This window comes from Pipistrellus kuhlii, unplaced genomic scaffold (genome assembly GCF_014108245.1).
Source record: "Pipistrellus kuhlii isolate mPipKuh1 unplaced genomic scaffold, mPipKuh1.p scaffold_m20_p_27, whole genome shotgun sequence".
Taxonomy (NCBI): domain Eukaryota; kingdom Metazoa; phylum Chordata; class Mammalia; order Chiroptera; family Vespertilionidae; genus Pipistrellus; species Pipistrellus kuhlii.
Genome location: NW_023425526.1, coordinates 361,940 through 386,987, shown reverse-complemented (window position 1 = coordinate 386,987; position 25,048 = coordinate 361,940). Strand labels below are relative to the sequence as shown.

At 40.3% G+C, this 25,048-nt stretch overlaps 1 protein-coding gene across 5 annotated transcripts in view; it reads left to right on the top strand.

Moving 5' to 3' along the window:
- Positions 1-25,048, top strand: part of REV1 (REV1 DNA directed polymerase) — a 104,613-nt gene that overhangs the window by 17,863 nt on the left and 61,702 nt on the right. For 3 of the 5 annotated variants that reach the window (XM_036454047.2, XM_036454046.2, XM_036454048.2), the window contains exons 2-3: positions 3,335-3,398; positions 4,777-4,903. The exons of 1 other annotated variant lie outside the window; for it this stretch is intronic. In XM_036454047.2, the coding sequence (XP_036309940.1) occupies positions 3,345-3,398; positions 4,777-4,903 (181 nt within the window). In that variant the 5' untranslated portion in view covers positions 3,335-3,344. Of the gene's footprint in view, positions 1-3,334; positions 3,399-4,775; positions 4,904-25,048 lie in introns of those variants that run through there. One more of the 5 variants, XM_036454049.2, reaches the window with a different exon arrangement.

Sequence of the window (25,048 nt, the reverse complement as noted above, 5' to 3'; positions counted from 1 at the left end):
ATGCAAGCATTCTGCGCCCAGCCACTCTGTGCCCACTGCCCAGAGGTCCTCCACAGCCAGGGTGGAATGCTTGCCTTGTCGCCACAGCAACAAAGCAAGCATTCCACCAGGCAGCTCACGCTGTCTGCTCTCAGGGGCCGCCCTCCCCGGGATTGGGGGACTCCACAGGGCTGAGAGGATTGGGCACTGCCATCTTTGTGGCGGAGTGATGGTCAATTTGCATATTCCCTCTTTATTAGTTAGGATTGGTGTACAGCAGTGTTTCCCAAAGTGTGGTACGCGTACCCCCAGCGGTACAGGAAGAGTTTGGTGGGGATATGCACTGCACCGTGCTTAGCTGCGCCTAATTCTACGTTCTCATGAGTACGAGGGGTACTCAGCGTTACAGAAATTATAGAAGGGGTACAAATATGTAAAAAGTTTGGGAAACACTGGACTGTACATTATACTGGACATATTGCTATTACTACTATGCTTTATATATAATAAAGCATATTTATTTTCTTTATTCAACAAGAATTTATTGACTTCCTATCATATACAACAAGATTAAAAGGAAATTTTTATTTTTATCCTTTACCAGAGGCCTGGTGCATGAAATTCACGCACAGGAAGGGGGAGGTGTCCCTCAGCCCAACCTGCACCCTCTCCAATCTGATTGCTGTGGGATCAGGCCTAAACGGGCAATCAGACATCCCTCTCACAATCCAGGACTGCTGGCTCCCAGCCAGCTCCCAACTTTTTGACTGCTTCTGCCTGCCAGCCTGATCACCCCCTAACCACTCCTTGCCAGCCTGATGAACACCTAACTGCTCGCTGGCCCAATTGCCTCTAAGTGCCTCCACTGCCTTCCTTGTCACCCCTAACTACCCTACCCTGCTAGTCTTGTCACCCCCAACTGCCCTCCCCTGTAGGCCTGGTTTCCCCCTCCCCCCCCAACTGCCCTTTCCTGCAGGCCTGGGTTCCCCCCCGCAACTGCCCTTCCTTGCTGGCCTGGTGACCCCCAACTATCTTCCTCTGCCGGCCTGGTCACTCTCAACTGTCTTCCTTTTCTGGCTTGGTCACCCCTAACTGTCCTTCCCTGCTGACCTGGTCTCCCCCAAACTGCCCTCCTTTGCTGGCCCAGTCACCCCTAACTGCCCTCCCTGCTGGCCTGATTGTCCACAACTGCCCTCCCTTGCAGGCCTTTTTCCTCCCAAGTGCCCCCCCCCACGTGCCTTGTTCCCCCAACTGCCCTCCCCTGCTGGCCTAGTATCCCCCAACTGCCCTCCTCTGCCAACGTGGTCATCCCTAACTGCCCTCACTGCTTGCCTGATTGCCCACAACTGCCCTCTCCTTCAGGCCTGGTTCCCCCACAACTGTCCTCCCCTCCAGGCCTGGTCCCCCATAACTGCCCTCCCCTGCAGGCCTGGTCCCCCACAACTGCCCTTTCCTCTAGGCCTGGGTCCCCCGAACTGCCCTCCCTTGCTGGCCTGCTCTCCCCCAACTGCCCTCCTCTGCCTTCCTGGTCTCCCCCAACTGCCCTTCTTTTCTGGCCTGGTCACTCCTAACTGCCCACAACTGCCCTCCCCTGCAGGATATCTTGTGGTGGCCATCTTGTGTCTAGGTGTGACAGTCAATTTGCATATTACTATTTTATTAGATAGGATTGACTTCAGAGAGAAAGGAAGAGGGAGAAGTAGAAATATCAATGACAAGAGAGAATCATTGATCAGCTGCCTCTTGCATGCCCCATACTAGGGATTGTGCCTGAAAACTAGGCATGTGCCCTGACCAGGAATTGAACCATGACTTCCTGGTTCATAGGTTGATGCTCAACCTCAGAGCCATGTTAGCTAGGCAAGGCAATTTTACATGTTTAGCATATTCTTCATATTTTCATTTTAAGGTATCTTGAGTATCAGAAAGCAGATGAATGTGGATCTAACCCAAATGAGGGAAGTCTTTGATGCTATGTACATCTCAACAGAAGTGTGATAAACCTACTTATTGTTTACATCCTGTCACCTGAGTCTCCCTTTGATTTGGCCATGCAGTTCAGGTTGTCAGGTAGCTTTGCTGCATGCCAGCATGATCTGTCCCTGCTCTTGACCAGGATTATAGATCTGGGTCATGTAGTTCGCTTGATGCTCCAGGGTTTGCTGGTTTCTCCTCCCATTCTTCCTGCCTGAAATCTTTCTTTTAAGTTTATTTGTAGGGCTAGTATTTCCTTGATTGGTGCTCATTTCTTTTTAGATTGTGAAATTTAAAACTCATACAGAGTGCCTATTTTTCATTTGTCAAGTGTTGCCTTATGGAAAATGCCAGATTTCCTTGTTTATCAGTGATAATCTTTCTGCATCAAATCCCTAGATCAGCACTTTTCAACCTTTTCATCTCATGGCACACATAAACTAATTTCCAAAATTCTGTAGCATAGCAAACAATACATATTTTGCCAATGTAACAAAAAATAGGCATAACTTTGATTCATTCACACCAGACAGCTATTGCGTTGGCCATTGTCGTTTTTAATTTGACAATTTAAGGGAAAAGAGGTGTGTGCATGTTTTAAAAATGCTGTGGTCTGACTGGAGTGGCTCAGTGGTTGACCTCATCTTGAAAGAAGTAATAACAAGTGTTGTCCTGGGCACTGAAAGGTTGCCAGTTTGATTCCTGGTCAGCGTTTGTGTGGAAGGCAACCCATTGAGGTTTCTCTCTCATCAGTGCTTCTCTGCCTCTGTCCCCCTCCCTCCCTTTCTTCCTTTCTAAGCATGTCCTCTAGTGACGATTTAAAAATTTTCTTTTGTGTGTGGCACACCAGTTGAAAACCACTACCTTAGTAGATATATTGTTTTAGTTGATTTTTTTTAAAGGGCTTTTTGTGTAATAGATGAATTACACTGTGAGTGCACTCTTAAGTGCCCAGTCAGCAATAGCAAAGACACAGTTTAAGAGCCATATTTGTAGGTCATTTCATAAAGGAATGTGTTTGCTTAGATTCTCTTAACACTGATTAATCCTTAACAAGTAATCACGACCATGTTAGTCACATTTGGTGATGTTATGGTAAGTAGGTGTTAGGATTGTTGCTCAGGAATGTCTAAAAGGTTTTCCAGTTTAAATGTAAAGTACTTGTAATTAAAACCTGACACACACCTGTAGGAGGGTGTTTTTAGGAACAAATGTCTCTTGTGAAACTTTAGTAAAAGTTTCTTCACTTGGTATTATTATATTTTCAACTTTTATGAATTAAACATTTGTATTTTAATTTTTTATATTTTTAATACTGAAGTAAAATATATATTAGTATATTATGTTATAAAATTGATTTTATTTTTTCTCCCTAATATAGAAACTCCACCATGAGACGAGGTGGATGGAGGAGGCGAGCTGAAAATGATGGCTGGGGAAACTGGGTGTGTTTTAAAAGAATAAAAATTATATTGAACTGTTTAGGTATTTTTATAGCTTATAATGTGATTTAAGCCATTTTCTAAGTTATAAATCACTTTAGATATTAACTCTGAATCTTCACAATGTGTAGAAAGCTCAACTTGAACCCCTAAACTTGCAATAATTTTATCCTGAGAAAATAAATACTATAGTGCACACAATTTATTGTGTGATAATTTTATTGCAGCTTTGCTAATAATACTGAGAAACAGGAAAACTTAGTGATCCAAGAATAGGGAATTGGTTAAATAAATTATCTCTATACAGTGGAACACTATGCAGCCATTATTTAGCTTTATATTTCTTAAACTGGCAGATGGCCTTTTGTTGTGTTATAAAGGAATATTACATATATGATTCTGTTTTTGTAAAGCTGCTATGCTCTGAGGCATAGATACAAACTTTGAAAATAAGATCCTAAAATGTTAACAATGAATGGGATCATAGCTAATTTAAAGTTTCTTCTTTACATTAACAAAAAAATTGGCATTCAATATTTGAATAATCAAAAACAATGAAATCATTTCCATTTTGAAAGAAATATGTACCACTTCTGCATACCAATTGCTTTCTTTTAAAGACCTAATTGATACTCTTAATTGATCTAGATAAGTCAATAAAAACTTAATTCCTTTACCAGTTAAGTTTAATTATTTAAATATTTGGGGAAAATGTAGCTGAATTCAGCCATGCTTTTTAGATTTCTAAAGGTCTGTAGGGAAAAATGATATGTTTTTATATTATTTTTGAGGTTCCTGTTATCTAATGAAAATTTGTACTACTGTTGTATATTGATTAAATCCAGAATTTAGCCACCAAAACCTTTATTGTATTCTTGTCTACATGTATGGAGGACTATATGATTTTTTCAAGTTGCTTCATTTTACATGAAGTTATTTTACACTTCCTATATACAGAATATAGTGGAAGCCCATTTAAAATATACATTTATTGACCACTTGTCATATTTTAATTGCTTTAAATTTTGATGCAACTTTTGCTTGATTTTATAGACAAGAATAATGTTTTGTGGCATTTAATTTATTATTTCAGACATTTTATTTTATATATTCTTTTGTTATTTCTGATATTCTAAAATAACTTATTATTAAAAATGTTAAAGAATTATTAAAAATTGAGTCAAAAGAGTCAAAGTCTCTTTTGACCTGCCTGTTTTATTGCCTTGCCTCTGGTTCATGTTTAGCATTACACCTTTGTCATCATTATACTTTGGTCATTGGCACAGAATAAAGTCCTTTTATAGAAGTTTCTTTAAGAAAAGGGAGGAGGGGATAAAAATATAACTTTTGTGATTAGTGTTTACTTTTTCTTTAATTCTAGGGTGGATATATGGCTGCCAAGGTCCAGAAATTGGAGCAACAGTTTCGATCAGAGGCTGAAATGCAGAAGGATGGAATTTCATCTACAATTTTTAGTGGAGTTGCCATCTATGTTAATGGATATACAGGTTAAGTGCTTTTTACTTTTTGGATACTCTTGGCATGCATTATTATTAGGATTGAGAGTGACTCTTTTTAAATTACCTATAATAATAAAGGGATAATATGCTAATTAGACCGGGTGTCCTTCTAGATGAAGCCAGGGCCAGATTGAAGCGCGGGTCCTGGGTGCCTGTTGGGGACCGGAGGGAAGCCTCCATGTGGGAAGGAAGGCCTACTCTTGCACGAACTTTTGTGCATCAGGCCTCTAGTCTTAAATATAAAAATGATAAAAGTAAAATTCTTTGGTTAAGTAATCCTTCACTTTTACTGCTATTCCATCTATACCTGCCATTGTCTCATTTTTAAAAGTTAATATGTTTTGATTGATTTCAGAGAGAGAGGGAGAAAGAGGAGAGATAGAAACATCAGAGAGAGAATCATCTATCAGCTGCCTCTTGCACAACCCCCACTGGGATTGAGCCTACAACCTGAACATGTGCCCATTACCTCCTGGTTCATGGGTCAGCACTGAACAGTTGAACAGTACCAGCTGGGCCTACCATTGTCTTTTATTTTATTTTTTATTAAAGCACTTAGGGTATGTACGTGCGTGCGTGTGTGTGTGTGTGTGTGTGTGTGTGTGTGTGTGTTTAATATATCTTTATTGATTTCAGAGAGGAAGGGAGAGGAAGAGAGTGTTAGAAACATCAATGATGAAAGGGAATCATTGATTGGCTGCCTCCTGCATGTGCCTTTGACAGGAATCAAACCCCTGACACTCTATCCATTGAGCCAAACCAGCTAGGGCTAAAGTACTTAGTTTTTAAAAAGTCAAATGAACCCGGCTGGTGTGGCCTCAGTTAGGTTGTGTTTCGTCCGATGCACCAAGTGTTCTCCAGTTGGATTATTGGTCAGGGCACATGCCCACACTCCATGCCCAGTAAGGAGCATACAGGAGGCAGCTAATCATCAATGTTTCTATCTCTTCTTTCCCCTTTCTCTAAAGTCAAAACATTTTTTAAAAAGTCAAATGAGGTTTAAAATTAAAAACAGTAGTGATCTTGATTAAACAGCTGATTGGAAGTCAGTGTGGGGTACTTGTAAACTGTGAACTTCAATATAGGAAGATCTTGTAAGGCCACCTCACTGGTAAATCTCCCTGCTGGGGTTCTTCCAGCATTAAGAAGGGTTCAGTAATCGGGAGAAAGGCTGAGCATAGATTAAGTAAGAGTTCAGAGATGAAAGATAATTTTGAAAAGCATTGGAGATAAGAGGAGCCTAGCTGAAGGAGCTAAATCCTCTTTGTCTCAGGACCCTTCCTTTTTATTAACACAAATTGTCCTAAGGCCTGGTGGATCTTACACTTCAAAGGTTAGGGTTTCCTATAGAAGCATTGTCAGATTAGCTGTTCAGGTGTTTGGCCTATAGGAGGCAATAATAGGTATTATAGATTAAGATGCCCTGAGCTGTCTGGCAGCAAATAATCATCCTATTCAGGTTTGAGGGAAATGCCTTTCAGCCATTCCATCAGGTGATATCATATGTGACTCAGCCCATGTAGAGTCCCCAATTTCCATCAACCTTTTTTTTTTAATATATTTTATTGATTTTGTACAGAGAGGAAGGGAGAGAGATAGAGAGTTAGAAACATCGATGAGAGTGAGTCATCGATCAGTTGCCTCTTGCACACCCCCTACTGGGGATATGCCCGCAACCAAGGGACATGCCCTTGACGGGAATCGAACCCGGGTCCCTTCAGTCCCCAAGCCGACACTCTATCCATTGAGCTAAACCGGTCCCGGCTCCATCAACCTTTTGATGAAACTCTTGCAATTATGACATACTGGAACTGGCTCCCGGCATCTCCCACTGTAATTACCTATAGATTTTGGGGCTGATGGAGAAGGCGGGTGGTATATGTGTAAGATTTCCCAGACTCTTGCTTAGAGCAGCATATAAATCCAGCTGTCAGCATTTTGGTGGCAAGGGGGAAGCAATGTGCCATAACTCTTAGAAAGTAGAGTTTTATTTAATCTTCCTAAGATTTTTTCCATTCCCAACATCACTTCTCCCCTCTGCTATGCCTATTGTCATTGAGTCTGGTACCTGGAAGGGATAGGATAGTCTTCTTTGTGAGCCCAGGGGGATGTGGGGAGACAGGGAATTCTAATTACTCTGTTATACAGAATTTCAACTGTGAACTTCTTGTTTTACTACCTATCCACATGTCTACTTTACCCCTATTTCATGCATTTCTCTTGTTTTCACTCTTACTGTAAAATTCAACAAATACACAGCCAGCTTAGATTTTAGCTTTCTCTCATCCGTAAAATCAGTTACCACTTGTCTACTGGCTGTCAGATGTTTCTGCTAAAGTTTCTCTTCTTTTTAGGATTTCTTTCCTATTAAGATAATTTAAGTGTATTTTGATAAGAATGGTTGCAGGCCGGCACCAGTTAGGCTCAGTGGATAGAGCGTCGGCCTGTGGACTGAGGGGTCCTGGGTTCGATTCCGGTCAAGGACATGTGCCTTGGTTGCGAGCATATCCCCAGTGGGGGGTGTGCAGGAGGTGACTGATCGATGACTCTCATCGATGTTTCTAACTATCTCTCTCCCTTCCTTTCTGTACAAAATCAATAAAATATATTTTTTTAAAAAAGAATGGCTGCAAATATTTGTGTCAACCTCTTATACTTTTTCCTCTCCACTTCTCAACTGGCTGATACCTGCTTATCAGTAAGTCTCTTTATACATAGCCTCCCTTTGATTGTCTGATTGTCTTCTTACTGGCATATTGATTTCTCATGCTCCCATGTGGCACCTTGTATTTGCGCCTTAGCATTTTTAAGATCTTACTTCAAGAACAGGAAATACATTTTCATTGCTACTCTCTCCTTGGTAGCTCTACAGTGACTGGATGTAACCACGCATGAAATATTTGTTGAATTTTACAATTAAGTTTTAATTAACTAATACATTTGAACTGAGTGAATTTTATTAGGCATCATTGACAATAAATTCTTAAAATGAATTGCTGGTGAAGCTTTGGAAAAATTCACATGCAACTTTTCTACTTAGGTATTCTGGAACATTGAAGCTCCTCTGGCCTTCCTGAAATGTATTATATTGTAAAAGATTTAAAATGTTAACAAAAAGAAATAAAATTGCTTGTTATAGTAGTCAGTTATGGAAGTCACCAATTTGCATGCATATTAAAGTCTGCAGGGAGCATGATTAAGAATTTGCAATGGCACCTTATTCACGTAAGAGGAAGAAAAAGAGACTGTGAGAGAGAGAAAAATAATAAGTATTGTAGTAATCACTACCATGGTGGAAAGTTTGGATTCTAACCACTTTTGACACTGATTTTTGTGTCACCATAAGACATTTTCTCTTTGAACCTATTTATTTTGGACCCATTATTATCATTATCCCTTTCTTTAGGGTAGAGATAATATTTATTTTTGCTCTTGTTATAGTTACATTATAATTCTACAAATGAAGTTCCATTTTGCAGAATTTCATAGGACATGCAGATTGTGGTGATGGAATTCTTTTAGAAAAATAATCTGTTTTAGTGAAAACTTTGCAGCTTTATAGGTAAAACAGAATCAACACCCGTGTAATGAATTAGCAAGTGAAGAATAGTGCTTTAGATGCAGGAAGACTAGTAGGGAATGCTGTTTTATTAATTCTTAATCATGCTCCCTGCAGACTTTAATATGCATGCCCCATGCCCTAAAGTTTTCTTGATTTTTTTAAGCTTCCAATTCTGCCATCTGAACTTCTCTTTGATAACTCATTTCTTCCAACCCAGTTAGCACTGAACTTGAGCTGAGAGATAAGATCATCTGCCTTTTGGATATTCTGCCTCTGTTAGTCCATCTCTTCTTTTTGCCTCCTCTCCCCCCAAAAGGCATCTTCTTCTCCCTGTTAAGGTTAACTTCTTTGTCATCCATCCTTTTTTTTAATTAAAAATTATTGTGAGCCCTGCCGGTGTGGGTCAGTGGTTGAGCATTGATCTATGAACCAGGAGGTCACAGTTCAATTTCTGGTCAGGGCACATGCCCGGGTTGTGGGCTGGATCCCTAATGTGGGGAGAGCAGGAGGCAGCTGATAAGTTATCCTCATCATTGATTGATGTTTCTATCTCTCCCTTTCTCTGCCTCTCTCTAAACTAAATAAACATATATCTTTTAAAAAAATCATCTTGAGATAACTATAGAATCACAGTTTTAAGAAATAATACAGAACTCATGAACCTTTGTCCAGTTTCTCCCAATAGAAACATCTTATAAACCCATAGTATGATATCAACCAGAAAATTGACAATGATACAGTCAAAATATAGAACATTTTCACACCACAAGGATCCTTCATGCTGCCCTTTTATAGCCAAACCTACTTCCTTCTCTTTTGCCTTCCGTACCTCGTATCCCCTACTAATCTGGCAACTACTTATCTGGGCTCCTTTAAAAAAAAAAATTATTTTTACAATTCTTCATTGTTGACTCTTACATATTATAAGGGTTTTTTCCCTATTTGACCCCCTCCAGCCCGCCCCCACAAGCACCCCCTCCCCATGCCCTAGCCAGGCGTCTTCAAACTACGGCCCGTGGGCCACATGCAGCCCGCAGAGGAGTCTGATCCGGCCCGCCAGGTTTTTTGGGCAGTGAGCGCAGCCGAGGTGTTACAGTAGGAATTAGTAGTTCTTATAGTCCGGCCCTCCAGCTCTCTGAGGGACCGTGATCTGGCCCCCACTTTAAAAAGTTTGAGGACCCCTGCCTAGGCCTTCAGCACTCTATTGTCTATGTCCATGGGTGATGCATATATGCACATAACATCTTTGGTTGATTTTCTCCCACCTTCCCCCGCCTTTCCTCTGAGATTCCCCATTCTGTTCTATTCTTTTATATCTCTGGATCTACTGCATTTATCAGTTTATTTTGTTACTTAGATTCCATATATGAGTGCAACCATGTGATACTTATCTTTTCCTGATTGACTTCCTTCATTTAGCATGATACTCTCCAGGTCCCTTCATGCTGTCTCACAGTGTAAGAGATCTTCCTTTTTACTATTGCATAGTATTCCATGGTATAAATGAATTAATTAATCCGCTTATTAATCCACTTATCTACTGATGGGCACTTGGGCTGTTTCCAGATTTTAGTTATTGTAAATTGTGCTGCTATGTACATTCTTTCTGATTGGTACTTTGGGTTTCATAGGATATCCTGAAAGTGGGATCACTGGGTCAAATGGCAGCTCCATATTTAATTTTTTGAGGAAACTCCATACTGTTTTCCATATTGGTTGCAACAGTCTGCATTCCCACCAGCAGTATACTAGGGTTTCCTTTTCTCCACATGCTCGCCAGCACTTGTCATTTGTTGATTTGTTGATGGTAGCCATTCTGACAGATGTGAGGTGAAAAACCTCATTGTCATTTTAATGTGCATCTCTCTGATGACCTGTGACTGAGCATTTTTTCATAATGTCTCTTGGCCTTCTGTATGTCCTCTTTGGAGAAGTGCCTATTTAGGTTCTTTGCTCATTTTTAAATTGGATTGTTGGTCTTAATTTTGTTAAGTTTATGAATTCCTTACATATTTGGACTTAACCCTTTATCAGATGTATCATTGCCAAATATGTTTGAGTTTATTCTTGTGTTTGGTGTAAGTTGATGGTCTAGTTTCATTTATTTGCATGTATCTGTCCAATTTTTCCAATACCATTTATTGACTAGACTCGCTTGACTCCATTGTATGCTCTTGCCTTCTTTGTCAAATATTAATTGAGCATAATGGCTTGGGTTGATTTCTGGATTCTCTGTTCTGTTAAGTTGATCTATACGTCTCTTCTTGTGCCAGTACAAGGCTGTTATGATTACAGTGGCTTTGTAGTATAACTTGAAATTTGATATTGTGATTCCTCCAGCTCTGTTTTTCTTGGACTCCATTTCTATACGTTTTCATTTTAAGAATGTTATATACATATGTAATCTTTTGGGGTTTCTTTTTATTTCTCACTGAGCATAAGTCTGGAGAGTTATCCAAGTCATTGTATTGGTATGTTTTTCTTTTTTATTGCTGAACTGTCTTCTATCCTTTAGGTATTCCACAATTTGTTAATCGTTCATCTATTTAAGAACATCTGAGTTATATCCTGGTTTGGGCTATTAATACTTGTGTACATAAGAGTGCAATTGCTGGGTCATGGTGGTTGCATGTTCACTTTTTAAAAGAAATTGACAAACTTTCTCAAGTGGCTGTACTATTTTATATTCCCACTAGAGGCCCGGTGCACGAAATTCATGCACAGGGTGGGAGGGAGTCCCCCTCAGCCCAGCCTGGACCCACTCCAATCCAGGACCCCTCGGGAGATGTCCAACTACCATAGAAACCAGTAGTTGGACATCCCTCTCATAATCCAGGACCGCTGGCTCCTAATTGCTCGCCTGCCTGCCTGATTGCCCCTAAGTGTCCCCCCCCCCCCACTGCCAGCCTGATCACCACTAACTGCCTCTGCCTGCCAGCCTGATTGCAACAACCCCCTCCCCCCCCACTAGCCTGGTTGCCCCCCTGCTGGCCTGGTCACTCCCAACTGTCCCCCTCTGCCAGCCTGGTTGCCTCTCACTGCCCCCCCTGCTGGATTGGTCGCCCCCAACTAAACTACCCCCTCTGCCAACCTGGTCTCCCCTCACTGTCCTGCTGGCCTGGTTGCCCCTCTGCTGTCCTGGTTGCCCTTCACTGCCCCCCACTGCCGGTCTGGTTGCCCCTCACTGCCCCCCACTGCTGGCCTAATCTCACCCCCAACTGCCTTCCCCTGCTGGCCTGATTTCAGCCCTAACAGCCTTTTCCTGCTGGTCTGATCTTACCCCTAACGGCCCTTCCCTGTGGCCTGATCTCGTCCTGAAAGGCCCTCCTCTGCAAGCCTGATTTTGTCCCTAAATGCCCTCCCCTTCCTGACCTCGTTGCCCCTAATGGCCCTGTCCTGCTGGCCTGATCTCACCCCCATCTGTCCTTCTCTGCCAACCAATTTGATTCGGATTGGTTGGTTTCTATGCCAGTCAGCATCAAAAGCTCTGCCTCCTAGGCAGCCATTGGCTCCTCACAGTTGACCCAGATTTTATTCTGATTGGTTGATTTCTATGCCAGTCAGTGTCTCTGGGCCTATCAACGGGGCCTGATCAGAAAGGCAGGGATGATCATCAGCCCCAGAGGAGACCTGGAGAGAAATGGAGGAACGGCTGCTGGCCAGACTGGGAGAGAAAGAGAGAGGCAATTCCTGATCAAAAGCTGCCACAGCGGCAATGGATCAGTCCCTGTTTCTCTTCAGGCCTCTTGCTGGCCCTGATTTGCAGCCCCTTCAGCAGTCAGTTTTGGGACACCACATCTGCACTAGAAGCAGTCAGCACTGGCTGCAGGACTGACTTCCAGTTGGTCGAGCCTCAGTCATTACCAAACATTATGACCTAGGGTTTTTATGTATTAAGATCGCTACCCCAGCTATTTTTTTGTTTCATTTCCATTTGCCTGAAAATTTTTTTCCCATCGCTTCACTTTCAATCCTTTGTTCTAAGATGGGTCTCTTGAACACAGCATATATATGGGTCATGTTTTCTTATTCACTCAGTACCCTGTGTCTTTTGATTAGAGCATTTAATCTATTTATGTTTAAATTTATTATTGATAGGTACTTGTTTGTTGCTATTTTATTTTTTATGCCTGTGTTTATTCACGTTCTGTTTGTTCTTTTTTACGGCAGTCCCTTTAGCATTTCTTGCTTTGCTGGTTTGGTTGTCAACTCCCTTGGTCTTTTTTTGTCTCCTAGTTTCACCTAGTTAGCCTTCCTGGATAGAGTATTCTTGGATTCAGTCCCTTGCTTTTCATCACTTTGTATACTCCATTCCATTCTTTTCTGGCCTAATGTGTTTCTGTTGAGAAATCAGTTCATAGTCTAATAGGAGTTCCCTTATAGGTAACTTTCTGTTTTTTGTTTTTGTTTGTTTTTTCAGTAAACTTTCTGTTTCTTTTGCAGCTTTTAAGGTTCCCTGTTTGTCTCTTACATTTGCCAATTTACTTGCGATGTGTCTTGTAGTGGTTCCTTTTGGGTTCATCTTGCTTGGGACTCTGTGCTTCTTGGACTTGTGTGACTTTTTTCCCCATTCTGGGAAGTTTTCTGTCATTTTTTCAAATGGGTTTCCTCTTCTTTGCTCAGCTTCCTGTCCTTTGGCACCCCTATTATATAGATGTTGTTTCATTTCAAGTTGTCCCAAAGCTCCCTTAGACTCCTGCTTTTTAATATTTTTTTTTCTAGTTGTGGCTCTGCTCAGGTAATCTTTTTGTACCTTGTCTTCTAACTCACTGATTCTGTCCTCAGCTTCTGATTCGGTCCTCAGCTTCTTCTAGTCTACTGTTGAAACCTTCCATTTGTGTTCCTTATTGCAGCTGTGTTATTCATCATATCCTCATTTTTTATGTTGGTGAAATTCTCATTCAGCTCCTTATAATTCTCATTGAGCTGCAGGTATTTGTCATCCAAATGTTTGAGCATCCTTGTAACTATTACTCTGAATTATTTCTCTAACAAATAACTTGCCTCCATTTCATTTAGTTCCTTTTTTGGTGAGTCCTCCTTTTCTTTCCTTTGGGAATTTTTTCTTTGTCTTCCCATTTTTGTTATCCTATTGTATTTGTTTCTATGTCTCTAATCAAACTGTTATGCCACCCAGATTTTTGGGGGAGGGTGGTCCTATGTAGTAGGTTTTGTGGACCCAGTGGTGCTGTCTCTCAGATCTCCTTAGCTGGGTGTTCAGGAAGGCCCCCTACTTGAGATATTTAGGTTCTCCTGGTGTAGTTGGGTCTTGAATGTATTGTTCCATTCATAGATGGAGTCTCTTCTCAGGGTCTATGACTATGTTGCTCACTCCCTACCACATCGTGCCAGCTGTAACAGAGGTGCTGTCAAACAGCACAAAATAGAACATGACAAGATACAATATAGAGGCAACAGAACACAAATGTATGGAAGATACCTATAACCCCATCAGAGAAAAGAGAATTAGGAAGGTGAAAAGATAGTAAGAATGATAGAGAAGGAAAGGGAAGGGAAGAGGAAAGAAAGGAAAAAATAAATAAATAAAAGAGAAAGCACAGTAAAACAAACAAACCAAAGAGCACAAACAGAAAACACCCAGAAAAAGAAAGGCTGGAGAATCTATAGATGCAGAGCTTAAATAAAGAAAATAAGGTAAAAGAATTGGAGGAATAGGGGAAGGACCATAGTTTAGAATGGTGGAGGGAGAAAAGAAATGAGAAGATAAGAGGGAAAAAAATGTTACTTTTTTTTTTTTTTTAAATAGAGGAGAGAACAGATAGGCCTAAATTTAGGAAGTGAAACAAGTTAAAAAATTAGAAGAAAAGAGCAAGAGAAGGGCAGGGAATTGAGTGGTGAAGAAAAAGGAAAGAGAAGGGGAAATGGAATAGGAGCAGGGAAGAGAAAAGTAGACATATGAATAAACCAACAGAGACTAGAATAATAACACATCAATAAGCAGATAAAGAAGATCAATTTTAAAATGGGTGGGGAGAAAAGCTAAAATGGAGAAAGAAGAAAAACAGGAGGGGAAAAAGAATAGAGGATGAAAAAGGTGCAAAAAATAAAAATAAAAAAGTGAAATGTTCACTTCAGCCGAGTTTTAAAGCCCCGTGGGAACTTGTTTAGGATCCCACTAATCTGTTCTGTCTGCCAATTCTAGTACTTAGGTGCTGGCCACTGCTAGTCCCTTCTTTTGGCTTTTAGCACCCTGCTTGAAGCTCCAAGCAATCCATGGTTCTTCAGCTAGTGACCGTCTCCACAGGCCTTGGCTGCAAGCAGGTGGGGCCAATCTGCCCTTTTTTGCCTGTCTGCCAGCTGTCAGTCTTAATCACTCAAGATTCTGTTTCTGACAGGGCTTTAGGTGGGGTTGGTGGTGGTTAGCTTTCAGGGAATAAGCTGGGTGTTTTTTCCTGATCCAGAGCTACTCCTCCACAAGTGACCCAAAATATTACTCTGTCCTTGGTTGGACAGAGATCCTTGTATGGAGACCAAGGGGGTTGGCTGGCAATCTGGAGTTTTTATCTGTTTGGTTCCCAGAATAGCCGGGGGGAAGGCCCCTCTTCCAGTCTAGTCACTGAGGGCTCCTTGAGACTATTCAGACCCCTAAGCTTGGCCTCAGCCTTGTTTCAGCTCAGAGTGATGAGTGTGGGAGGCTGTGTCACCTGCTGGGAGGGACTAACTCCTCTGGGGAAAAATGGCCCTTTAGGTTTGGAAGCCTGAGAAGGTCCCAATGCGAGACTCCTGGCTGTCTCCTCCCTACCCTGCTTCCCTCCCCCACCTCTCCTCAGGCACCTCAAGTCTGTGCCTCCCTCCCTGCGCCAAAGCCTAGAGTGGGTGAGTGCAAGTGAAAAGTTCTGTGTTCTGGGTTTAGAGAATAAAAGCAAAGACAAAACAAAACTAAAACAACAAGGAATCTGCCCCAGTACTGTGCTGCTTTCCCCTTGCAGAGCCACATTTGGGGCTGTGGCCTCAGGTCCAGACTCCCCAGCAGCCAGCAGCCCTGAGCTTTTCCTTTTCACAGTTGGATGCTATGTTTGCTCATCCTGAGCCAGGCTTCTATTTTTCTGAGGGAACTGATTCTCCCTTAAGGCAGCTTCCTGCTCTTTCCCTCTCGGTCTACAGGCCTGCCACCCCTCTCGAGCCCTGGCCACACCTTGCTACTGGTCTCCAGGCGATTTCTGTTCTTCCTTGCTATAAATTGTCTCCTTAACTGGGCCTGATTGTTAAGTCCATCCGATATTAGTTGTATTTCCAGTCTGGCCCGGGGCAAAGTGCAGGACAGGTCTGCCACCATTTTTTATTCCTCTTGGCACCTGAGTATTTTCTTGTATTGTCTGGTCTTCCTTACTACTTAGTTTTTTGGAGTCAGAAAGCCCATTTTATTACCCTGTTTCTCTGAAAATAAGACAGTGTTTTATATTAATTTTTTCTCCCAAAGTTGCACTATGTCTTATTTTCAGGGGATGTCTTATTTTTCCAGGCGCTAGGTCTTATTTTCGGGGCAACACGGTAGTAGCCCCTAGCCAAACATGGATCAGAGATAACACCATAGGACCTTAAATTTGCTGTTCTTTTGCCTTCGCTGGGTCTTTTCATCATTCAGATCTCTTCTCATATGTTGTCTACAAAAGACTTTCCCTGACCACCTCACCTAAAATAGGAGCACCTTGCGCAGCAGTTGCTTTTCTAGCCCTCCCATCCAGGTTTATTTTCTCCATAGAACTGATTTGTACCTGAAATGGTATTATTAATAGGACTTGTTCTGTCTCCCCAGTGAAGTAAAAATTTTATGGAGCATAGATGTCATTGTTGTGTTCCAATGGTCCAGAACCTTGCCTGGCTCTTATATTGTATGATGCTCAATAAATGTTAGACAAGTGAATGAATGAATAATAGGTTTTTAATTCATTAGGATGGACACATCAGAATGTTAAAATATTTTAAATGAGAACATTAATATATTTTCACTTATGCTAATTCAACACAGTCTTCTTGAGTGTATATTTTTAGTTAAGAAATGGGCCACATTTAGGGTTACTGAGTTGTAATATTTTGGAAGTTTATATAGACAGAAGCTCTCCGGGTGAGCTAGTGCTTTGATCTAGTGAGCTGTAATTACTCTCTTCTGTGGAGTGCGATCAGGACACTTGATGTGGAAAGAGGTATTCTGGTTATTTTCTACTTTTTTCAATACGTAAGTAGAAGACTAGGACAGTGATTTGGCACTGCTGATGGTAATAAAAAGATGGTGGGCAGGCAAATGAATGATTCAGCTTGATTTGGAGAATGGGCAGGAGACTATATACATGGGCACCAGGCTTATATTCCAAGTAATTAGGTATTTGCTTGAAAATTTAACCTTACATTGATGTTTTCTGAGCATATGAATGTGATGATTTTGGAAGAGTCTGTTTAATTAGTCTGTTTAATTTTTGGGAAATGAATGCCTTCTGGAATTACTTTCTATGGATATATACATATCTCCTATTTACAGTAGGTCTGGTCTTATAAATCAAGGATGTAGACATTTAATCTGTTAACATACAAAACATTCAGACCTGTAAAGAATTTTGTTAGTTTATTTGAGCCAAACTGTCGACATATGCCTGGAAGCAGAACTTCAATGAATTGAAATAATGCTCAGGACAATGGGGATTTCATATCTTGTTTTTATAAATTTACCATCAAAAGGAAAATACGTAAGAGGGTTACATGAAATTCATTGGTGATATATTAAGGAGGTGGAAAAAGCAGGGAAACCTCTGGGATAGGATAAAAAGTGAAATGATGGATATATGCTTCTTTTATATAGATGATACAGGATATTTAACATCATTAATTGACAGTTAACTTGATAACAATAACAATGAGTGAATGTCCTGGTGCCATTTGTTGTGCTCTGAGGGGTTCGGGGTAAAAAGGAAGTTACAAGTTACCCAGCCATTTCACAGATATGTTATCTTAGAGGCAAAAAGACAAATGGGCTCAGTAAAGATCTAAGTTGATCTTGGCCTAGGACATGACTACCCACCATAACCTGTTAGTAGTTAAATACTTAATTTTTAGACCATCTTTTTATGGTTAGTTTAGGTCTTTGAGTTTGCACATCCCCCATGCAGGCCTTCCCTGAATTTGTCAGGTTAGCATGTGGTTCCTTTCGTCCACAAATCTCCAACATGGGAGAGACTATATTATCCTCAATAATTTATGCTTCCCATTGTAATATTGTCAGTATCTGAGAGGTATTTGTACCTGTTAGGTACTCAAACATGTGCTCTCTAGGCCTTTAAAACTTTTCTTTAGTTTTCTGTTGTTGCTGTGGCTTGTAATTAAATGTGGTAAGTCTGAAGCAGTTAAGGAAGAAAGAAGTCGAAAGGAGGCATGCCTATTAGATAGAGGTAGAGTAGTGGATGGGAGTCAGAAGACAAAAGTTAGCTGTGATTATGGACAAGTCACCTAATTTTTCTGTTTCCTCATTAATAACTATGCTAAATTATCTTTTCTAATTTATAGGATTGTGATACTCAAGTGAAATAATAGAGGATATTGCTTCTGTAGGGCCAAAGGAGAGGAAAAAGCAGCCATTTTGCTTCTTTCTGCCATGTATGTAGCACAACCAACATTTAATCAAGTTCTTTGGATATTCAGAATGAAATGGTGATAAAATGAATGTTTCCTCTATTATCTATTAAGGGATGCTTTGTACAAGCTTTAAAAATTGTTGATAGTATTGTTTTAACCAGATGAGCAAAACTCTATAAGCTGTGCCTGGAGACGTGAAAGTGGTCTTCACGTGACTCTCTGGTGAGATGCAGTTGCCTTTGCTGTGCTATGGTTTCACTTGCAGAGCTTAAGGCCTAAAGTGTGGCCCTGTGTTTGATATGTGCCTTTTATTTTTCCTATGTTTAATTGTCTCTTACTGTAGTTTGTTTCAGGTAATCCTGAAATTTCATGGAATACAGAATAATCTCAAAGAATGTTCTATGGCCCTGGCTGGTTTGGCTCAGTGGGTAGAGCGTCAGCTTGCGGACTGAAGGGTCCCAGGTTTGATTCCTGTCAAGGGCACATGCCCGGGTTGTGAGTTGATCACCAGTAAGGGGGCGTGCAGGAATCAGCCAATCAGTGATTCTCTCTCATCATTGATGTTTCTATCTCTCCCTCTCCCTTCCTCTCTGATATCAATTAAAAAAAAGAAAAAAATGTTCTATGAAATTCACAGTAGGAGTATTATGGAATATAATTTTAAACTGGATTGAGATACTTAGTATCTTTTAAATAATTGCAAATATTAATACTTCTAATGTGTGTAAGGCAGGATTTCCCCAGTACTACAGTATGCTGAAATGCAAAATGGCAATGAGTATATATTACTAATTGAACTTTCATAATAAACTTTATAATTACTACTTTTATTTGCTTGGTATTTTGGGGGATTTATGGTAAGAGCTCATTTGAAATAAGGGTCCTACTATTTAAAAACATTGGAAATCCTTGGTTTAAATGTCTCTCCCCATGTTTCCTTCATTAGGGCAGAGCAGTTTCTTAATTTATTTCTTTTGGTGTTTTGTACATGACTGAACATTAGTAAATGCTTATTAGCCAGCATGACTTGGCTTGAGGTCTATAGAGGATTAATCCTGGTTTAATTTTACTGTGCTTCTCTAATGAAGTTGGTCAGGGTCTGGCATATATTTAATCATAAATGGAATCATATACTTGAGGTACATAGTCTGACCTACATGAAGTGGAACAGAACTGTCCCCACTTTGTTTTGCTCTCCATACTTGTGCGTCTTTTGAGACAGCTGTTTTGAAGGAAAAGAGGAGGTAGAGCTAAATATAATAAACTAAAATTTAAAAAGGAAAAGACATTTATTTACTTTAGTCATTTGAGACTTCTTTTTCCTATCTTGCCATTGTATCAGTTCTATATCCTATAATAGTCTAGTTGTTTTAAAATAAAATTTGAAACCTTAATGTTCAGTTAGATTTTTCTCATTTTTTGACCAAGATTACTTTGTCTTTTGTATAAATTAACAACCTTCCACATTCTATTGCTCAAGAAGTGTAACCACCTATATTCTTAAGTTTTGCTCTGAAATATGCAGAATTGGGCTGAGAAGACAATCCAGCAGCACTCACCCCACCTTGCTTGCACTAGGGTAGACAGTGCTTCCTCAATCAGTCAGTACTCTTGGTATTTTATTTCCTGAGTTTCCACTGGTTTTCCTTAGGAAACATATTGTATAGGTTTGCAAAGCTTTCTAAGATATTTGTCTTTTAAATTGCACAGTCCTATTCAGTGAGAAACATAGTTTTAGGTCAAAGTATTATTTAATCAGTTGTTTTCTCTGGCTCTTGTGTTTCTATATAAAACTTCTTTGTGTGTGTGTGTGTGTGTGTGTGTGTGTGTATTCAGAGAGGGAGAGAGAGAGAGACAGAAACATCAATGATGCCTCCTGCACGCTTCTCAGTGGGGATGGAGCCTGCAACCCAGGCATGCACCCTTGACCAGAATCGAACCTGGGACCCTTTAGTCCACAAGCCCACGCTTTATCCACTGAGCCAAACCAGCTAGGGCTAGAAAACTTCTTAATGTCACCCAATTAATTATGGCAGAGCCAAACTAAAATCAAGACTTTTGATCTTCAGTTGACTGTGTTTTCCCTTATACCACATGTTTTATACTGATCTTAACAAACATTATTTGCTTTATGTACTTTGCATTTCATGACTTTAAACTTCTTGGATTTTGTACCTGTTATGTGTGTGAGACATTGTAGTTTATTATGTAATCAAAATATATAAGTTATGTATGTGTGTGTATTTTTTCCCCTCATTTCCTTTTTTTTTTTTTTTCTGCTTTAGTTTCTTTACCCATAAAATTGGGTGTGATGTGACTTGCTTTGCTTTCTCTCACAAACTTTTGAAATAGTCTGCAAATTTTGTGTACTGGAGATAATACTTTTTAGTGCATAGAAATTGTACAACAGCTGTGTAAGGGATCTTAAATACCTAGTCTGGCCTCTCATTTTGTCAATTCAGAAACAGATTAAGTGAGATGAGTCTCACTGCCCAAGACTTTTCATTGTTAACCTGCAACTGGAAACCAGACGTTGCATCCAGGGTTGCATCATGGCATGTTAAGGCTGATGAAGAATGGAGTAGATGGGCACTTGAATTGTGGCTGTCCAACCAGCTGTGTGTGACTTTAGAAAGTTACCTTACTCTCACCAGCTTTTGATTTGTTAATGTGCCTAAAATTGATGCCATTTTTATAAGAAATTTTATTAATGAACAATAATTTACATGTTTAAAAATTGAATAGAGCTTTAAGGAAAAAATTTGATTGCCACATGTCCCTTTAATAACCTATTTTTGGAACCAATGATATCTCCTTCTCCCCACCCCCTCCTGAAGTCATCTTGAAAAAATTAGGCTTCAGAAAAAAGCCTCAGAGCCACTGTTTACTTAAAGTAGGGGTGTCGAACTCAATCAGAGAAGGGGCCAAAATCTAAAATCCAGCCTAAATCGCGGGCCGAATGGTTTACTGAACAGTCATAAACTGTCATTGTGATGGAAACGCAGCGGAGTGCAGTCATGACAGTGCGGTGCGGGCCACATTGCAAGGCCTGGCGGGACGGATTTGGCCCGCGGGCCTTGTGTTTGACACATGTGACTTAAAGGATCTTCACCAAAATGTCATTTTTTTGTGATTCAGTTAACTTTTTTATACTCTAATGTATTTAAAAATAGTATGTACAGTGAGAACGTGTAATAAGTTTTGAGGAATGTTAGTTTTTATTTGAATTGGTCCAGACTATTTAACTTATATCATTTTGGGAAATGAAATATTTATTAGATCTCAAAAAGTTTTTTAGTTGTGACATTCTCTAGTGTAACACCAGTTGTAAAGATTTAGAGAATAAAGACTTTCCCTGAATTTGATTTTTCATTCTCTTATTGTTGCCAATACATCCAGGACACTCTAGAAGGCAAAAGTATGGAAGGGGGCATCGAGAGAAGAATTTGTAGGTGAGATTATGGATTGAAAAAAAATTAGAGAGCAACCCTGAAGTTCCTTCCAACTTCCTGCTTTGGAATAAGGGATAATAATAATAATAATAGTAATATAGAGCTGCCCTCTGATGGTCATTGTGCTCCCACGGCCCCACTCCCTGGCTGGACGATAGGCCTCAATCACTGGCCAGGCCAAGGGACCCCACCTGTGCACAAATTTGTGCACTGGGCTTCTAGTTATAATAATACTGTTGGTAGCTGACATGTAGTTCTTATTATGTGCATGTCCCTTTTTTAGCAATTTATAATTTTTGGCTCTTTTAGATCCCACAACAGTTGTCTGTCACTATTTTCAATTTACATATGAGAAAATCGAGGACTAAGAAGTTAAATAACTTGCTTAAGGTCCATATGCCTAGCAAATGATAGCTAGGATTTTAATCCAGTCTCACTTTGGAGTCAGCTGTCTGGCCTACTTTTTATGAGACTGAGTAAATATTTTAGGCAGGAGTCCGTGATGCATTGTGGATCTCAGTTAATTCAATAGATACTTAGCACCTGCTTTGAGCCAGATACATGGAAGTAAGACAGACAAGGTTCCGGTCCTCAAGGAGCATATATATGTTCTGGAGTGAAATCTGACAATAAGCAAATCTGACAATGAGTAGATAAGGTAATTTTAGATTATCAGTACTATGAAGAAAAGTAACTTGTGTAGTAGATTGTGTGTGTCATACAACTTTTTAAAAAATAGTTGTTGTTTTATTTCAGAGAGGGAAAGAGTTAGAAACATTAAGGATGAGAGAAAATCATTGATCAGCTGTCTTTTGCACATTGAGCCTGCAACCTGGGCATGAGCCCTAACTGGGAATCGAACTCTTGACTTTTTGGTTCAGAGGTCAATGCTCAATCACTGTGCCACACTAGCTGGGCCGTCACACAACTTTTAGTGTCACATAGATTTCATACTGTTGAATACTATCTCACAAACATTTTTCTCTAATTAGTACACATCTGCTGAATTAAACAAGGGTATTAAATACAAAATTAAATTTATTATGCAAATCTTTAGAGCTATTATATTCTTTTGAACTTATAATTTGGGAGTATGTGCTGTTGCTGAAAAAATGAAAGTCAAAAAGAAATACTATTTTAAAAATTTCAAAAAACAGTCTTAATGAGGATGACCACCAGCTGCATATCAGGCTGTTTGGGCTGATGGAGTGTTCCTGACTGCCATCCATTATGCTCTGTTGATATTCCAGTTTTGTTTGCAAGTTGGAACCACCATTTGACAACATATGTGAGTTTAGGGCAGGGGTACGAAGGCATATACATGACTTGAAAGGAGTTCTGATGTCTTCATACTTTATAATAATAGCAGTTTTTATATTGTATACTTCCGATGTGCCTGACTTAATCATTATAGCCTTATTTGTTTATTTTTAAAGAAAGGAGAGGAAGCTTAAAGGAGTCTGGTACTTGTCCAGAGTCACACAGTAAAGCATATTAAAGCCAAGAGTAAGCCCAGTTCAGTGATATCACATAGTTTATGGCTCTTACCTTTAATAGATTGGTTTCATGGTTCACTCACACTGAAGAATATTTGAGAGTCTTCAAAATTGAAGTTTAAGGAGCCCTCTTTTTTTTTTTTTTAAATAAATTTTTATTGTTCATATTATTACAAATGTTCCTTCCTCCCCTCTTCCCACCCCACTCTCTGCCCTTTCCCCACCCCCCATTGTCCTCATCCATAGGTGCATAGTTTATGTTCAGTCTCTTCCCACATCCCCCTCTCCCCTTTTCTCCAAGAATCATCAGTTCACTCCCCTTCCATACCTCCGATTCTATTATATTCAACAGTTACTATTGTTCATCAGATTTTTTTTTTAATTTCCTTGGTTTTTAGATTCACTTGTTGATAGTTACATATTTGTTGTTCATAATTTTTATCTTTATTTACTTTCTCTTCTGAAAGAACCCCCTTCAGCAATTCATATAATTCTGGTTTGGTGGTGATGAACTCCTTTAGCTTTTTTTTATTAGTGAAACTCTTTATCTGGCCTTCGATTCTGAGTGATAGCTTTGTTGGGTAGATTATTTTTGGCTGTAGGTTCTTGCTATTCATCACCTTGAATATTTCTTGCCATTCCCGTCTGGCCTGCATGGTTTCGGCTGAGAAATCAGCTGACAATCGTATAGGTGCTCCTTTATAGGTAACTATCTGCTTAGCTCTTGCTGCTTTTAATATTCTCTCTTTGTCTTTTGCTCTTGGAATCTTAATTATGATTTGTCTTGGTGTGGTCCTCTTTGGATTCCTTTTATTTGGAGTTCTGTGTGCTTCCTGGACTTGTAAGTCCAATTCTTTCACCAGGTGGGGGAAGTTTTCTGTCACTATTTCTTTCAGTATGTTTTCGATATTTTGCTCTTTCTCATCTTCTGGGACCCCCATAATTCTGATGTTGGATCGTTTGAAGTTGTCCTAGAGGTTTCTTACATCATCTTCAATTTTCTGGATTCTCTTGCCTTCTAGCTTCTGTGGAGGAGTGTCTTCTGGCTCTTTATGTTCCAAATCTTTGACTTGATTCTTGCGATCTTCCATTCTGTTTTTAGGACTCTGTATAATATTTTTTATTTCAGACAATGTATTCTTTATTTCTTGTTGATCCCTTTTCATATCCTCATAGGTCTCATTTGTTTTATCGGCCTTTTCTAGGAAACTCTTGAAAAACCTTATAAGTGTGGTTTTGAACTCTTTATCCAATCGCTTTTTGTCCTCCATTTCTTTCGTTTGTGATCTATTTGGTTTAGGCATTTTCGCAGGCAGCTTTCCTGATGGGGTGGGGTTTCAGGGTGGAGCCTACAGCCTTGGCTTCCGTCTGCCCCGCCCTCTGCGGGTCCTTCAGTACTCGTTGCAAGCGCCGCTGAGAGAAAGGTGCCCACGATCGCCTGCTACCAAACAGTCTAGTCCACACATGTCAAACACAAGGCCCGCGGGCCAAATCCGGCGCGCCAGGCCTTGCAATGTGGCCCGCACCGCGCTGTCATCACTGCACTCCGCTGCGTTCCATCACAATGACGCGCGGTGACATAGGAGGCTTGTGATCTCGCCGGCCGCCTCGCCAGCCGCTGTACTTGCTATCTATTACGCATGCGCATAGATAACAAGTCACGCGAGATTCAGGAGGCGTGACCTATAGTCCGGCATCCGATGTGGTTGTGCGGGTGGCAGAGCAGAGGAGAGAGTGAGTGTGCGGGCATAAAAAATACACAGCAGAAGCTGCCAGTTCCTGGCATAAAGTGCAGGCATAAAAATCGCAACAGAATCTGCTATCTGTACCCAGCCAGGAATTTATTGACTGACTTTTTTTTTCTCCACTTCATCTGCCAAATCAAGCTATCCCTGTGCAGTTTTCAACTTTTTCCTTCTAACGCAGATTTCCAATAAACTACATCTTTTACTGCCAATATTGATCCCAAAATGTCCAGGAAAAGAAAAGTTGACGGTGAAGGCAGACAATTTAATGACAAATGGGAAAATGAATACAT